This window comes from Chenopodium quinoa, unplaced genomic scaffold, assembly GCF_001683475.1.
Source record: "Chenopodium quinoa cultivar QQ74 unplaced genomic scaffold, ASM168347v1, whole genome shotgun sequence".
NCBI classification, from domain to species: domain Eukaryota; kingdom Viridiplantae; phylum Streptophyta; class Magnoliopsida; order Caryophyllales; family Amaranthaceae; genus Chenopodium; species Chenopodium quinoa.
This window is the reverse complement of record NW_018744620.1, coordinates 2,444,512-2,462,602: the sequence shown is the minus strand read 5'-3', so window position 1 is coordinate 2,462,602 and position 18,091 is coordinate 2,444,512. Positions and strand designations below refer to the sequence as shown.

Below are 18,091 nucleotides of genomic sequence, written 5' to 3'. Positions count from 1 at the left end.
CCAGGAAGCAGAAGACCAACTCAATGAGTGGCAAAGGGCAAAGAAAAGGTCCCTGCTGCTAAGGCCAGGAAGCAGAAGACCAACTCAATGAGTGGCAAAGGGCAAAGAAATGGTGCCTGCTGCTAAGGCCATGAAAATTCAACCAAAACTTTATAACAATCTATTATCAGTTTATAACAGTTCATTACTAGTTTGTAATGATATATATATATTTTATAACAATATGTATTTAGTTAATCACAACATGTTAATAGTTAATAAGAACTTTATTGAACTATAATACAAAGAGAATAAGTTTGGAACAATGTTTACCGAGGGAGTTGTGCTGAAGAAAAATCTCTCTTTCTTTTCCTTTGAATGAGGGTTTTTTTTTCTGTTTGCTTCATTGAGAATGTGTGCCCAAGTATTAATCATATTGTCTAAAATATGAGTGCCCTCCTTCAATGATAAAAATTCTAATCTGGTCATATAGTTCAAGCCATCATCAAATAACTCTTCCCTTCATATTCATCAACGTAAAGTAACATTAGTACGTTGTACACAAATATAAGGCTAGAATTAAAGTTTAATTGTAAAGTTTGGAACACTTACGTTTTTTCTTCAAGCAACAAAGTATAATCAACAACTCTCCTTAATTCAACATCTGATAATGGTTTTTCATTCTGAACCATAAATGGAGATCTTTGGTTCAGTGGAAGGCTTTGGACTACTCTTCTCGATCTCTTACATTGATTTACTGTTCTCGATCCCTTACGTTTAACTTTCTTTTGTTTCATACTGTAAAAAATCATTAGAACATTAAAGTTTATAACATTATTAAATTTATAACAACAATTCAAAAGGTTAATTTTCCGACAATTCAAAAGTTTATAACAACATACCCTTCATCCACCTGTAGATGCTGCTCAGAAGGGGTATCATAAGCAATGGTCAGTGGGGTATCATGAGCACTGGATACAACAGAAGGGGTATCATGAGCACTGGATGAGACAATCTCAGTGGTGGATAAGTTTAATTTTTCTTTTCCTGCAAGATAAAAATCCAGCGGTGGTAAATAACTTGGCTTTCACACAAAACAACCACATTTCCAACAGAGTTTGTAACAGCTCAGAAATTTATAACAGCAATTCACCAGCAGATACAACAGGCATTCTCGGTGGGGAATCATGAGGAGGTTGTCCTGCAAGATAAAAATCCAGCGGTGGTAAATAACTTGGCTTTCACACAAAACAACCACATTTCCAACAGAGTTTGTAACAGCTCAGAAATTTATAACAGCAATTCACCAGGTTCAGGAGGAGATTGTCCAGGTTCAGGAGGAGATACAACAGGTTCAGGAGGAGATTTTCCAGGAGATACAACAAGAGAAGATTGTCCAGGACCAGACATTCTCGATGGGGAATCATGAGGAGATTTTCCTGCAAGATAAAAATCCAGCGGTGGTAAATAACTTGGCTTTCACACAAAACAACCACATTTCCATCAGAGTTTGTAACAGCTCAGAAATTTATAACAGCAATTCACCAGGAGATACAACAAGAGAAGATTGTCCAGGTTCTTGTGTTTGTGCCCAAACTTTATAAATCTCAGTGATGTTTGAAGCACTTTTTTCAAAGAACACCTCTTTGGAAGGGGCAGGCCCTTCAGCCTCTTGGGCAGCTGCCCAAACTTTATAAATCTCATCGACATTTGAAGCAAATTTTTCAAAGAACTCCTTCTTCTTAGGGGCAGACTTTTCAGCCTCTTGGGAAGGCCTAGCCTCGTGGGCAGTCCCAGCCTCTTGGGCAGGCCGAGCCTTTTGGGCAGGCTGATCTTGTTCCAACTTCAATCTGAGCATGACAACACCATTTCCATACCCCTTTTTCTGCTCAATATTTATCCTTGATTTAACCAAATCCTGGTTCCATACTAATATAAGAGGGAATTGTCTTGGGGATGGAAAATTCCCTCTTTTCATTCTATCAAAATAGTTAATCTGGTATAAAAGCATAAAAAAAAAAGTTTATTAAATTTTTGTACATCATAAAGAAACTTTGTAACAGTTAGTTATTCTTACCATGAGAAAGGGCAGTGGACTTGTGAAGAATGTTGATCCATCCTTCCACTCTTTAACTGAGACTAACAGTTGTTGGTGAGTAAAAGAAGACCAGTCATAAGAGTTTATTTTTGAAATATCTTTACAACAATGTAAAAATTTAAAGTAAACTGACTGATTGTTTGTTGACCTAATACAGCAATTTACAGCAGCTACGACAAAATTTAATAAAAAATCATCAGAAACTTCAGCCTCTCTTGTTTGGTCTTGTATTCTTTTTACTAGACTGGCATTTGAAGGACTTCCAGACGTTAATCCGAATTGGGCTCTCCATTTCTGAATACACACAGTATAACACAGCACAAAACTTAAAGTGTATAACAACAAATTACAGTTTATAACAATAAAATAAAAGTTTATAACAATAATACTAAAGTTTATAACATTAGTAGTATTCAGTCCTCAATACCTGAAAGAAAGCTTGATTTTCTGCATCTGCAGCTTTGGAGACATCAATATTAGCTCCTCTGGCGGGAACTCCATAGACCAGATGTACATCCTTAGGCCTAAACTTTATCTTCTCCTTGGAAGGAAATACTAATGATTTTTTAGCAACGTCAAAGATCTTTACCAATTCAGCACAGAAAAGTCCCCTGGATGTCCAGCCAATATCCAGGTCTAAGAACCCTCCGAAACCAATATTTCTTATGGCTTCCTTGTGATTGTCAGACATACCCTTTTTAAGCATATTGATGAATGCTTTTGGAGGAATTCTTTGTATTAGATGTCTGTCTTTTGCTTCAACATTACTAGAGTTTGTAACAAAATCAGTACAGTTTGTAATTGTAACAACAATATTAAAGTTTGTAACAATAATATTAAAGTTATAACAACCCCTCTTCCTGAAATTTCCTCAAATCCCTAGATCCAATGGACTAGAGCAGGAGTACACTCCTGTTCCGAGTACACTCCTGCTATCCATTGGATATAGGGATTATGAAGTAAGAGATTATGTATGCAAGATAATTTAATTGAGCCAAGACATAAGGGCATTGTAATTTAAAAAATGAAATATGAAAAATAAAAAAACAAAAAAAAAAAAAACCATCAACCTTAATCAAATATAAGCTATAATAACATTATGAACAATAAAATGCACAACAGACATTTACACCTCCAATATAACAATATTACAGTTTATAATAACTACACATGAGTTTATAAGCGTTTATAATAACAATACAAAAGTTTGTAAGCATAACGATTATGTTTATAACAATGAGTTTATAAAATAGTTTATAACATTAAAAATAACAATGTGTTTGTTGTGGTTTGCTTTGGTATTCAAAATAGTTTATAACATTAAAAATAACATTCATCATATATGTTTTAATAACTCCATAGTTTTATGTATGCAAGACAATTTAAAAAATGAAATATGAAAAATAAAAAAAAAACAAAAAAAAAAAACCATCAAACATAAGCAATAATAACATTATGAACAATAAAATGCACAACAGACATTTACACCTCCAATATAACATATCAACAACATTAAAAATAACAATGGCAGTTACTAAAGGTTCAGGTAATGTATAATACCTAGTAGTCCTTTCTTCTGCTTTATTCTCTATTCTTCTCCTGCGTCGTAAGAATGTTGGATATTTACAGTTATAAAAATAGGAACTTTACAGTTATAAAAAATTCTATAAAAATCGGAACTTTACAGTTATAAAAATTACAGCAATGCTTACTTGAGCGTTTCGATTTCCTCCTTTGATGGTTTTGCAGATTTTTTCCCATTTGCTTGTTTCTGAATTTCGCTTGAGAATTCCTGAGAGAAGGCGAGGAGAGGGTTCAGTTTTTTTGAGAGAAGGCGAGGAGAGGGTTTTGTTATAAAGTCGGTTTATTTTTTTGGTAGGAATATAAAGTCAGTTTATTAGGAGTGGGAGTGATGGGAAGTTTAAATTTTAAAACGGAAGTTATAAAGTCGGTTTATTTTTGTTTTGGTAAATAGATATTGTTTTTTGGGTAAATAGATATTGTTTTTTCTTCTTAGGACCCTAACTTAAGTTTATTACTAAGGCTCTGTTTGGTAGGGCGTAAAACATTTTCACTGAAAAGTGTTTTCCCATTTTACATTGTTTGGTTTAGTGTAAAACATTTTCCACCTTATTGAAAACATTTTCCCCCCAATTTAGAAGGAAAACATTTTCCATCACAAGTGGAGGGAAAACATTTTCCATCACAAGTGGAGGGAAAACATTTTCCCTCACAATTGAATTTTCAGTTCAACCAAACAATGGAAAATGCTTAAAATGAAAAATCATTTTCCATTCAACCAAACAACGGAAAACATTTTTTGAAAATGAATTTTCCATTGTAAAATGATTTTCATGGAAAACCATTTCACATTGAAAATATTTTACACCCTACCAAACGGACCCTAAATTGAAAATCTGTGTATAATGTTATGAATCAGAGTTTTGATCGAATCTAATCACAACGAAAGGGATACCGTTTCGTCTTTTATAGATAAAACTTGTTACAAATTCAAGAAGGGTAATAACTTGTTACAAAATTACTTATTGTTAAAAACTGGATCTCAAGAAGGGTAAGAAAGCAACTGAAATCATCGTAACTCAACTACATGAACTACATGTGTGGTGACATAAGTAGTTGAGTCGCATTCGGGTCCGTATTCGGGATCCCATTATCAATGGCAGACAAACGTAGTTGATTTTTGAGGATTCAAACCTTATCCTTACTGGTGGCTTGTAGAAACATTAAAACCGGCAACATTTGCTTTCTCATTAGTAGATTATCATAGACATAGCTTGCCCTCAAAATATCTAAATCAGAACATTCTTCACTTGGAACTATTAAAAGTAGTTCGTCTGCAACTTTCTTCATGAGTCCACTCGACTCTTCAGTTCTATTCTGTTCCACATCATAACTCAATCTTTTGGAACTACCCTCATCCACATCATAATTCTTTCTTTTGGAACCATGAGTTTTCCAAGTAACCGATGTACCGGAAGTGGGTTGTACAGGAGGTACATATTCTACAGGAGCCCATACACCCGGAAAAAACGGGATTTTGCAGGTACATTGCATATGCAACCGCCAGCCATAAATAATTGAGGGTCGTGTAAACTTATATATCAATTTGAAGGTTGTAATGATCAACTTACCTGAGAGGGTTCTACACAGCTGCACCATTTCAAGACTTTTCCCATTCCAATCAACTCTGCTTTAGTGCGCTTAGCAATACGTAAGCCTTTGCTGTTAATTTCCTTGTTGTAATTGTGACTAAAAATTCGCCATAATTCTAAGTCATCCCAGGAATACTTTTGAGAAATAATTAGAGGGAAGACATATTTATTTATCACATATAAATAATGTTCCTTCTCTTCTTCAATCATCTGTCAATAAAAATCCAAGAGAACAAGCTTATCACAAAGCTCAAAGAACTTATCCTCAACATATAAACATTACTAAAAAAAAAAAATTCTTTCAACATATTACCGTAATAACACTGGATGAGACACTCTCAGTGGTGGATTAGTTTAATTTTTCTTTTCCTGCAAGATAAAAATCCAGCGGTGGTAAATAACTTGGCTTTCACACAAAACAACCACATTTCCATCAAAAGTCAACTAACACTATAAATACGATACCTAAACCTACTGCACACACAATATCACAACAACAATAGTACGACGACAACAACTGCACAAAACGACCACCAACAACAGTAGCAGCAGCAAACGCAACCAAGAGAACAAGTTTATAACAACAATTCAAGTTTGTAACAACAAGTTATTAAAGTTATTAAAGTTTAACAACAATATTAAATTTGTAACAACAATATCAAAGTTTGTAACAGTAACTCATAAATTTATAACAGCAATTCACAAGTTTGTAACAACAATAGTACAACGACAACAACTGCCCAAAACGACCACTAACAACAGTAGCAGCAGCAGACGCAACCCACAACAGCAGTAGCACTACTGCAGCACCAACAACACCAACTATCATCACAGCGCCTCCCACTTCTGCAACAACCACATCCAAATCGTCCCTAACAACAAACAACTACTACACTTCACACAAAAGTCACAAAACAACCACATTTCCATCAAAAGTCAAATATGATTCTTAAATCTTCACATTTAACTCAAAACATATTGCAAATTTCATTCACATTTCTGAAATAGAGTCAATTTCATCCCAAAACAAACTTCTACTTTATTGTTATAAACTTCTGTCTCATTGTTATAAACTTCTGTATTGTGTCTTAAAATGAACAAATATCATCAATAAATGAACAAATATCATCAGAATCAACAATCAAAAGTCCAATTACGCACCGCAATTAAGCAAAAACCTTAAAAGAAAACCGTCTAGGAATTTCTTTGCAACTGCTCACTATTCGAATTTCATAAACACTTCGAATTACAGCAACACGATGGAAAAAATATCATCGATTTACGAATGTCAAGCACTCAGCCAAAATTAAACTTACCCCCAAAATTAAACTTACCCAGAAAATTAAACTTACCCTAAACTTACCCCCAAAATTAAAATTACCCAGAAAATTAAACAAACGTTACGAAAGTCAAGCACTCAAAAAAATTAAACTTACCCAGAAAATTAAACAAACAAAGAAAATTAACAAACACACCTTTGAAGATAGTTAACGACTTTGAGGAAGTTTGACTACTCAATCCGTTTCGCGTCCTGACAAAAATTAACAAAACAAAATTAACAAAAAAATTTCAAAATTGAAGAACTTTAAAGAAAAAAATTACGTACTCTTTTAATTCTGGACTTTGGTTTTGAGCTTTGTGAGACATTTGAGAGGGAATGAATGCCAAATGCCCAAAAGTAATGGTTGTTAGTTGTTACTGTTGTTTTCAGATAGTAAATGCATGTCTCGTCAAACTATTAGTAAGCTTGCTTTTCTGGGTTCAAAATTCATCAGTCCAAAGTTTTTAGCTTAAAATTTAACAAAATTTGGTATTTACGTATCAAACATATCACTTAATTTAAATGGTGAATCTGAAATGGTAGTTAATGATGATAAGCTTTAAATGTTTTTTCATGATTAGTGGAAAAATGGTACTATTGTGGGTACTCATCTGGAGCCCCAAAGATTTAGAGAATATAAGAGATTAAGAGATAAGAAGAAGAGATTGTGATTTTGTGATTTGGGAATGAAATGGAGGTGGGTATTTATAGAATTTTTGGGGAGCTAATTGCCCAAGGTGGGTTACAAGAAAGGCCAAAATTATGTATTTTCTGGTGGTTGAAGAGTGAGTGCGCTGATGAGCATATAAAGCTGCATTTTGGTGTAGCAACGTCGATTGCACTTTCATTTCGGATAGTTAATGCATGTCTCGTCATGTCTACCACCTAATGCCACAAGAAATACGTATATCAAAAGAATGTAAATATAGATAGGTTCGTTTTGGTACTAGTGTTTGTAGCCTTGTTGATTTCAAGCATACAAATGGTTGCACGACTTGCAATAGTGTCTACGACGGTTTCATTAGCAGGTCTAGCACTAATTGCCTTGGCACTTACATGGCAGCCTTGGAAAAAGGAGGGGTAGACAAAGCTAGTACGAGTATTTCTTATTACAAGTAACTTTGTTGAATATAAAATCTAAAAATTGGTGTAAAGTAGAACCTTCATATACAATGCAAAGTATATTCTGATTAATACTCCATAATCAACACAAGTAATTCTGATTTTTTTTTTTTTTTTAAACTTTGAAGTATGGGAATTCCAATTTTTTGTATAGAAAAAATATTTAAAAAGTTTTTTTGAAAAAAAAAGTCTAATACTACTACTTCCTCCGTTTTTTATAGTTGCAACTAGACTTGTCAATTTTCGGCCCGACTCGCAAATCCGACCCGAACCTGACCCATTTTGTGGGTATTGTACCTAGGTGCCTCTGACCATTCATTAAGTGTCGTCCTCCTTGCTGAAAGGGACGGCAAGTAGCTCCCGGTCTACTTTGTGTCCCATGTTTTGAGAAATGCTGAGCTCCGGTACTCAACAATAGAGAAATTTGGCTTAGCACTCTACATCGCATCTAAGAAGTTAAGGCCTTATTTCCTGTCGCATCCCATTGTTGTCTACACTGATCAGCCACTGAAAAAACATATGTCAAGGCAGGAGGCCACTAGCCGAATGGCAAATTGGGCGACTGAGTTGAGTGGATGTGCCATATCTTTTAAGCCCAGAAAGCTAATTAAGGGGCAAGCATTCGTAGATTTTTTGGTTGTGGTGCCGGAAAAATAATCAGGCGGATGTAGGGGTGTACAAAAATTGGACCGGACCTGAAACCGGACCTGAACCGACCTGAACCGGACCGGACTTGACCCGGACTCGTTGATTCAGGTCCGGTCCCGGTCCTTGAAAACCCAGGTTTCCGGTCCCGGTCCGGACCCGGTCTAAACCCGGGGTTTTCAGGTCCGGACCTGAAACCCGGGAAAATTGTATTTTTATAAAAAAAAAAAAAATTCAAAAATCAACGCTGACTCTTCACTTTTCTCTTTCATTTCTAAGTTCTAACCCTAAGTGCTAACTCCCTGTCTCCCACTCTCCCTCACTCTCAACTTCTCAGAATCTCAAGTCTCACTGAGTCACTATCTCTAGGTAACTCTTCCCCTCACAATTCATGGAAGCAAACGACAATCAAAACGGTGATGAAGCACTGTTAAAATTTGAGCATTTGATTCTCTCAAAGTCCATTTGATTCTCTCAAAGTCCATTTCATCTTTCCCTCGCGGTATTTGTTCGCTATCGGTCTCTCGCCAGTATTTAGCCTTGGACGAAATTTACCGCCCACTTGGGGCTGCATTCCCAAACAACCCGACTCGGCGACAGCGCCTCGTGGTGCGACAAGGTCCGGGCACGACGGGGAATTTACCGTCCACTTGGGCCAAGTCTGCCGCAGAGGACGCTTCTCCAGACTACAATTCGGACGACGCGGCTGTTCCCGGTTCGCTCGCCGTTACTAGGGGAATCCTTGTAAGGGGAATCCTTGTAAGTTTCTTTTCCTCCACTTATTTGATATGCTCGTCCCTTCAGGAATGAAACTCAGTTGACCGATAGCGAGTAGCCTTGCCTGAACTGGGGTCGCAACGGTTTTGCCGAAGATTATCCTTCCCACGTCGTAAAATTATTAACTAAATTTATCTCTCTAATTTAATTAATTAATTAAATTTAGGTCAATCTTAGGTCAATGATTAAAGAAAAAGGCTTTGAGAAAGCTCAGAAGCCCCTTTGAGATTTTAAGGAACTAAGCCCCTTTGAGATTTATAGTTTTTACATTACCTTGTATAATCTATCTTGTATATAATCTAATCTTAAATACTCTTGTTGATTATCAATCGACGAAGAAGGGAAGTGGACGTGGAGAAAACAAGAACATTCTATGATTGATAATTGATAATCTGCAGTTGAATTTGTTGAATTTGGAGGTTTGGTATTGGCAGGGATTTTTGATTTGGTCAGTTAGTGTTGATTGGTATGGGATTTTTGGTTTGGTCAGTTTGAATGATTTTGTTCCTCTCTTTCTAGCTACGCCCAGCACAAAAACGAATACGAAAACGAAGACGAAGTGCTTTAACCGGTGACCTTTTCAAAGTAAGTTTGGAATAATACCTAAATGAGTTCATATTTTAATAAATGAGTCCATCTATTTGAAAAGTGATATTTTTCTGGTGTAGATGGCTTGGGATTCTGCTTGGGACGAAGCCTTGGTGAGTCTCCTCGATGGAATATGTACAGATTCGGCTGCTTTAGGAAGTAACAAAAGTCTGTGGACTGACGAATTCTGGATAAGATTAGCCTTAAGGTTTGGTGGAAAGATTGGTAATGACCAAATCACGTCTGGGCAGTGCCAAGAGCGGGGTATAGCGCTCCAAAAATTTATCCGTAAACATGAGGTGAATCTCTTCGGTTTAGAAATGCTGAGCATGCTGCAGTTATTGTGTTTGTAATTTGCTTTACCATTTTGCTTACCATGCATAATTTGTATAATTCAGTAGAAGCTGTTGTTATTGTAGCCCTCAGGCGATCTGGATCCTGATTCGTATTCTGTCAAGCTGAACAATGCAACATGCTCAGCATTTCTGAATAAGTTTCAAGCCATAATGTTAAGTGTTGGTTTTAAGCCACAAACTGAGGCCTATTGTGTGACATTGTAGAAGTTAGGAGGTTGATCATAACCCCAATTTGGCCTATTGTATTCCACCTGATGTCGAACTTTCCAATCGAGTTCTTAAGCATTACAAAGATGAAAAGACGAGATTAGGGGCACGCTGCAAGATCCATAACACAAGATACCGCCATGAAAAGTTTAAGCATTTGATTGAACACTGGTAGCCACTTACAATCAAATGGTTCAAGTGTGGAAACAAGGGCAGTTGATCGTGCTCAGTTCCTCCAAGAGTAGCCTTAAAGTTGATGAGATGCAAAACAAAGGTAGAAATATCATCAGATATTGAAAGAAAAACAGTGAAAAATTCTAAGTAAGAAGTAGTAATATTAGCTCATACCTCTATTGTACCAACTTGTAATTGTAAAGTCATCAAGCTAGAAACTTGTTGAAGGATTTTAAACAATTGTACACAGAAGTAATCACGGTGTCGGATGATAAGTCTAGCTTCAGCTAGTGAGGGCATGTTGCCAAACTTCTAGTCTGATAAAAAACTTTCGATACAAAGATATTCAAGACTTGGAGCACCTACAATTGTAACTTCAGACTACAAGTGTGGAAAAAATTGTAACTTCATTTCCTCTGGAATATGTATCGAGATTTAATCGCTTTAGAGATGAAGAATGAATACATATATTTTGCAATCCTCTGCAATGCTGAATAATTAATTCTTCAAGTCGAGGCAACCTCATCAAGATATCATTCAAAGAAAAATCATCTGAAAAATTAATGTGTGTGAAGTGTAGAAAGTTAACAGATTTGGTAGATGAATTGGATTTCGAAGAGGGGAATCGAAACCCGTGAACTTTAACACCATAAGTTTCTCATTCGAAAAAGTCTTTGATGGTAGTATTCCCTCATCTAATAATTGAAGATCTATCTCAACAATATCCCGTCGCATTATATTCCTAATCCATGAATGATAATGGAGGGCATTGAAGCAATTAAGCTGAAACAGCCTTAGTGATTGTGTATCATTACAGATCAAGACTCTATTTACAGTTTAGATACGTAGTATTTAGATTGTCAATTGAAGACCTTTGTAAAAGAGAGGGTTATATTCCCAATTTCCTTTAGTCCATGTAATTCTCGATTTCTCTATTACAATTTACAAGTGTAGTTTATTGGTCGAGGGAAGTGAAGGGTGAACATTGAAACATTTTCCTAAAATGTAAGCTCTACACTGTACGGAGTACCATGTAATTGAAGGTGTGGAGTTAAGTAACATATAACGGCAAGGGGGAAAGAGAAAGAGACCGCCCGCGCCCTGTTCACTGACGACCAGGAAGAGGAGATATTCGATGCGGAGGCAGCCGATTTGGCTGATGATCAAACGTCCCCATCCACTCCTGTAGATGATGGGAATCGCGATGAGTCGGAGGACGAGCCACGGGATGAGTCACAGCTCCCGTTTTTGGACCCTACTACGCTGTGGTAAGTAAATATCATGATATGGAAGATCAGATACATTTGTTTTATATTACATATTTCGAACTTGTTTAACATTGTTGTTTCCCGTTTGTGATAGGTTCGATGATCCTAAGGTTCAGAGTGCGGTATCCGGTACGATTACTGGATACTACCGAGGCCCTTGGAGGAACTTCTCCGAAGTGCCTCCAGCTACGAAGGAACACTGGTGGAACTTGTTCGGCGTATGATATTTTTGGGTCTTGGTTAATACATGTTTTAGCTATTGTGTTGATTTAGTTTTGTGTATAACTTTTGTATTTTATCATTTGCAGGCACAATACAGATGGGCACCTCAGATGGACGAGCTAGAGAGGATTAAATTCCGGAGGAGGGTAGCCACACGCCTGCGTGACATGTTCCACACCATCACGCACAAGATGAAAGGCGCCAGACCAAGTTGGTTGAGTGCGGAGCTCCACAAGCAGATGATGGACATTGTTGCTAACGATACAACTTACAAGGAGAGGTTGGCGCAGAACCAGAAGAACAGAAGGGGCGGTTCTATGGAAAATCCCGTTCGAGGGACCCACTTTCAGGGTTCGTTGGCAGCTACCCAACATGCAAAAAGGATGGTAAGTTTGTTTAAAAATATCTTATATTATAAGACATTTGTGATTTCAATTTAACAAGGGTTTGACATGGTTAACGATCATTCCTTTTTTTTTGTATCAAAGGCGGCGAAGAACAAGGGCCAGCTACCAACAGCTCCTGAGCTGTTTCTGAAGACACACTTCAAGGAATTTCCTAGGAAAGGCACAGTGCCAGTAAACCCCACAGCTCAGCAGATGGCGGTAACAAATTCCCTAAACTTTTTTCCTTGGTTCATTATTCATGAATAGGTGTAGATAAAGAAATAGTTCATTAAGTTCAATTTGGCTCGAAATGCGTCCCAAAACGTATGGACTTGTATTTTTTTGTGATTCAAGTCATGAACCCCTTAGAATGCCTAAAATATGCATGTTTAGAGAAATAAATAGGTCATTTGGTCGAAACGTAGTAAATGGGCTAAGACTAGGTCATATACTTCATAGTTGGTTCAATTTAGCTCGAAATGCGTCCCAAAACGTATGGACTTGTATTTTTTTGTGATTTCAAGTCATGAAACCCTTAGAATGCCTAAAATATGCATTTTTAGAGAAAGAAATAGGTCATTTGGTCGAAAATGTAGTAAATGGGCTAAGAATAGGTCATATACTTCGTAGTTGGATCAATTTGGCTCGAAATGCGTCCCAAAACGTATGGAATTGTATTTTTTTATGATTTCAAGTCATTAACCCCTTAGAATTCCTAAAATATGCATGTTTAGAGAAAGAAATAGGTCATTTGGTTGAAAACGTAGTAAATGGGCTAAGAATAGGTCATATACTTCATAGTTGGTTCAATTTGGCTCCAAATGCCTCCCAAAACGTATGGACTTGTATTTTTTTGTGATTTCAAGTCATTAACCCCTTAGAATGCCTAAAATATGCATGTTTAGAGAAAGAAATAGGTCATTTGGTCGAAAACATAGTAAATGGGCTAAGAATAGGTCATATACTTCATAGTTGGTTCAATTTGGCTCCAAATGCGTCCCAAAACGTAGGGACTTGTAGTTTTTTGTGATTTCAAGTCATGAACCCCTTATAATACCTAAAAAATGCATGTTTAGAGAAAGAAATAGTTCATTTGGTCAAAAACATAGAAAATGGGCAAGGAATAGGTCATATAGGCCATAGTTGGCTCAATTTGGCTCAAATGCGTCCCAAACCTTAGGGACTTGTAGTTTTTTGTGATTTCACGGACTGTACCCCTTATAACACCTAAAATATGCATTTTTAGAGAAAGAAATAGTTCATTTGGTCAAAAACATAGAAAATGGGCAAGGAATAGGTCATATAGGCCATAGTTGGCTCAATTTGGCTCAAAATGCGTCCCAAACCTTAGGGACTTGTAGTTTTTTGTGATTTCACGGCCTGTACCCCTTATAATACTTAAAATATGCATGTTTAGAGAAAGAAATAGTTCATATGGTCAAAAACATAGAAAATGGGCAAGGAATAGGTCATATAGGCCATAGTTGGCTCAATTTGGCTCAAAATGCGTCCCAAACCTTAGGGACTTGTAGTTTTTTGTGATTTCACGGCTTGTACCCCTTATAATACCTTATATATGTATGTTTAGAGAATGAAATAGTTCATTTGGTGAAAAACATAGAAAATGGGCATGGAATACGTCATATAGGCCATAGTTGGCTCAATTTGGCTCAAAATGCGTCCCAAACCTTAGGGACTTGTAGTTTTTTGTGATTTCACGGCCTGTACCCCTTATAATACCTAAAATATGCATGTTTAGAGAAAGAAATAGTTCATATGGTCAAAAACATAGAAAATGGACAAGGAATAGGTCATATAGGCCATAATTGGCTCAATTTGGCTCAAAATGCGTCCCAAACCTTAGGGAGTTGTATTTTTTTGGCATTTCAAGGCATGTACCCCTTAGACTACCTGTTATAGAGATGTTTAGAGAAAGAAATAGTTCATTTGGTCAAAAACATAGAAAATGGGCAAGGAATAGGTCATATAGGCCATAGTTAGCTCAATTTGGCTCCAAAATGCGTCCCAAACCTTAGGGAGTTGTATTTTTTTGGCATTTCAAGGAATGTACCCCTTAGACTCCCAAGTTCAAGCTCAAGTTCAAGCCCAACTACAAGCCAAAATGGAAGAAATGGAGAAGAGGCTGGAAGAAAGGATGACGGGTCGTTACGCCAATGACCCATGTTCCAACGTGCGACCTCCATTTCGAGATCCCAGGGACGACGACCCGGGATTTGGTGGAGCTGGCCAGGGCTCTCGCGCTGTTGTATAGCCCATTAAATTAGTGTTTATTGTAAATATTGGAATTAGTATCTATATTTATATATATTTTTGCACAAATTATTTAATGAGTAATATAATATACGAAGCAGGAAATTCAGGTTTGTCCCAGAGGAAAATATATAGCCAAATATAGAAATTTATCTCATACCAAAAAAGAAAAGTTCCGACGGAATTCTAATCCCTCGGAAAATTTGAGCTTCCGACGGAAATTAAATCCCTCGGAACAGGTTACCTTCCGACGGAATAGTTTTCCCTCGGAAAAGGGGACCTTCCGACGGAAATTATCCCTCGTAACTTTCCCCTTTTCCGACGGAATTTTCCCTCAGAAACGTGGGGCCTTCCGACGGAAATTTCCGTCGGAAAAGGGGAAAATTCCGAGGGATTCCAATCCGTCGGAAGCTTGCGACGGACTTCCAATTCTGGTCAAACTAAGGTTCCGAGAAACTAAATTCCGTCGGAAATTCCCTTGGTAATGATGTTTCCGACGGAAAATCCCTCGGTATTACCCAAATTTCCTACAAAGGGGTCTCCGACAGTGAGTTCCGACGGAATTCCGTCGGAAACTGGATTTTCCGACGGATTTTTAATGTTTTCCGACGGAATTTGTCCCTCGTAAATTAGCTTTTTCTTGTTGTGGGTGCACAGTGCCGGGGCTGATGCATGTGGCTGTGCGAGAGTGTATGCGAGGGGCTGGCAAGCTAGCAAGCAACGTTAAGACAAGCATGCGTGGCTTGCTAGCAGCACGCATGCTAAGCATTGTGTGCGAGAGAGATGTGTGGTGCGCATGATGTGGATGTGCGGTGCGTGGCGAGAGGCCAGCATGCGTGGCTCGCTAGCAGCACGCATGCTGGGCCATGCGAGCAGCGATGATGCGTGGGATGCCAGCACCAGCGCCAGTACGCACCAGCGCCAGCGCCAGCACGCACCAGCCAGCACCAGCGCCAGCACGCACCAGCAAGCATCAGCGATGCTTCTGGGCTTGTGCTAGCATGTTGGGCTAGCTGGCACAGCCGGCTGGCACGCTAGCTGGCAGCTGGGCAGCAGCCTAGGATGAGGCGGTTTATGAGGAGAGTGGGGACCAAGGCTTTGAGAAAGCCTTGGGGAGCAAGGCATTGGTCCCCCCACCTCTCCATGGTCCTCACCTAATACTCTCTCTCTCTTTGACACTTGTCGAATTGTGATTGCATTTATTTATTGATTTATTTTAGAAATAAATTAATTAGCAAATAAAAAATTCTTCCACATTGGTTGGGGAATGAGAATCAAGGGATCATTTCCCTATAAATACCAAGCTTGGTATTGGGATTTGAAACAACCTTGAGTGGAATTAAAAAGGCAACTCTAAGAAAAGAGTAAACCTTTGATTCGTAAAACTCATAGTTATTTTGTCTGGGTCTTGACTAACCTTCAAGACTTAGGACGCTCGGGTCGGGTCGAGGGTACGATCCGTCGGAGATCTCGTCTATTCGGGATTTTGAAGTAAGAGCTCTTTAGGAGCGAAGCACGCGTCAAAGGTATAATTCTTGTCCTTAATCTTATTTGATTAAGTTTATTATGCTTGTTTAATTGCTTTAATTAAGGGGCGGGTCTTGGTGGGTTTCCTTCCGCGTAGTGTCGGGTCACTACGAAACCCTACATTCGTAACCTAGAAATTACAATTGAAGGCCAATTGAGGGCATGCAACGTGAGTCGAACAAGGGTAAGGTGACAATCCCACTTCAATTTCAAGTTTACTTTTGCAAATTGAAATTATCTTTGTTTGTTGTACATTGTAGTTGCATGAAAACCCAGGAAGAAGATTTTGGTGCTACAAGTTCTTCGATTTTGAAACAATGCAGAGTGGTTGTGATTATTTCAAGTGGGTTGACACTAACATGGTTGATTGGCAGAAGGATGTGATAAATGTGTTGTTGGCTGAGAAACACAGGATGGCCACTGAGCAAAATGTCCTAAAGGCAAGAGTGACATGTTTGGAGCATGAGAATAGAAGACTGACTGAGCAAGTTCAGGAAATGCCTAGATAGCCAATTGCAACTGAATAATCTTGTCGATCTTTTTTTTTTCTAAAAAATTTTGATTTATTTATTTTTATTTTGAAACCAGAAGAAAGTACCTTTCATTAATTAATGGACAATTTGTCCATGAGTACAAAAGCCGAAACATTAGGAGGGCAATGACATTCCCAAACCTGTTCATTTCCAAAAGGTACTAAACTTGCAAGGTGATGAGCAAAGGAGGCAAAATCAAAGCTAGAACAAGTAGAAAAAACATCATCGAGAATGGATTCCAAATCAGCCCAAAAAGTAACATCATTTTGATTTTGTTTTAATGGGGGATAATTCATTCTTCGATGAAATTGATGGAAAACCACGAACCTAAAAATCTATGTTTAGAAATGAAAAATTCTAGTGTTGATTTAAGACTACAATCGATGGAGATTGTAGAATAGTTTCAAACTTTAAAATTATTTTTTTATTTTTTATTTCTTTTATATTTAAAGAAAAACGAAAGTCAATTCAATGGATGGATAATATTGATTCTTAAAAAATAAATACGAGTTCAACATTAAAACTAATCACAGTTTTCACAAATTAAAAAAAAAAAAAGACTAATTACAGTGACTCCAATCTTCTTGTAGTCATTGAATAGTCTTCCATAATTATAAACACATAATAATATAATATAATAGTATATTTCATAATTAGTGACGGAAAAAATACCTTGTGCCAAAAGATAATGAAGACGAATTAATAGATGATTTAGACAGGGAAACCATGGTCAAATTTAAAATAGCATCAACTCAATAAGATTCAAAAGGCGATAATAAGATTGTCAAAATCCTGAACCAAACGTCGCATTGGTGCAGCATGGTACCTCTCATAAGTTGGTAACACATAGACCCAAAATGACCCATGACCCGATCAACCCGACCCGACCTCGATCCGACCGACCCGATTGACAGGTCTAATTGCAACACACACTTTTTCACGTGTTTAAAAAAAGTGGGGTTCACATGATTTAATACCCTTTAAAATGGGGTGAGAGGTTGTTAGAAGTACAATTAAGTAGGTCATACTTTTCCCCAAAATAACTTTCTAATTATATGTGTTGTAAGTATTGTGATATTTCATTTTAGGGAAGTGTTGCAAGTATTAAAAAACGGAGTTAGTATAATTTAAGTTTTTTGTGCTACTATATTAGTGGACCACAACCGTTACAAATTCCATTAACTCCAATTACCATTACTAGATTCACTTCAATTTTTACTATTGTTGATAAAACTGATAAGCTTTAATAAATGACGATGCGTTAGCCTTATTATATAAAGCTTACGCCAATTGTCTAGGTTATATATCAGCCGTATTTTTTTTTATTAGATCGGTTCTTCAACTTACTCAGATGCTACAAAGTATGATTTTTTCTATGTGTTACCAACTTATGAGAGGTAGCATGCTGCACCAATGCGCCAATCCTACAAAGTATGATTTTTTC

At 37.3% G+C, this 18,091-nt stretch overlaps 1 protein-coding gene across 2 annotated transcripts; it reads right to left on the bottom strand.

Annotated features, from left to right (window-relative positions):
- Positions 1 to 592: 592 nt before the first annotated feature.
- On the bottom strand, positions 593 to 7,178 carry LOC110700181. Of its 2 annotated transcripts, none has more exons than XM_021877691.1 (3): positions 6,857 to 7,178; positions 6,726 to 6,781; positions 593 to 1,026 (listed from the first exon to the last, which is right to left on the bottom strand). In XM_021877691.1, exons 1-3 carry the CDS (start codon positions 6,895 to 6,897, stop codon positions 860 to 862), a joined length of 264 nt encoding a protein of 87 aa, XP_021733383.1. In that variant the 5' UTR covers positions 6,898 to 7,178; the 3' UTR covers positions 593 to 859. The 2 variants fall into 2 exon arrangements, with proteins under 2 accessions (XP_021733383.1, XP_021733382.1); XM_021877690.1 differs by lacking the exon at positions 593 to 1,026 and adding an exon at positions 4,606 to 5,146 and having other exon boundaries at positions 5,230 to 6,781.
- Between the last annotated feature and the right edge of the window lie 10,913 nt (positions 7,179 to 18,091).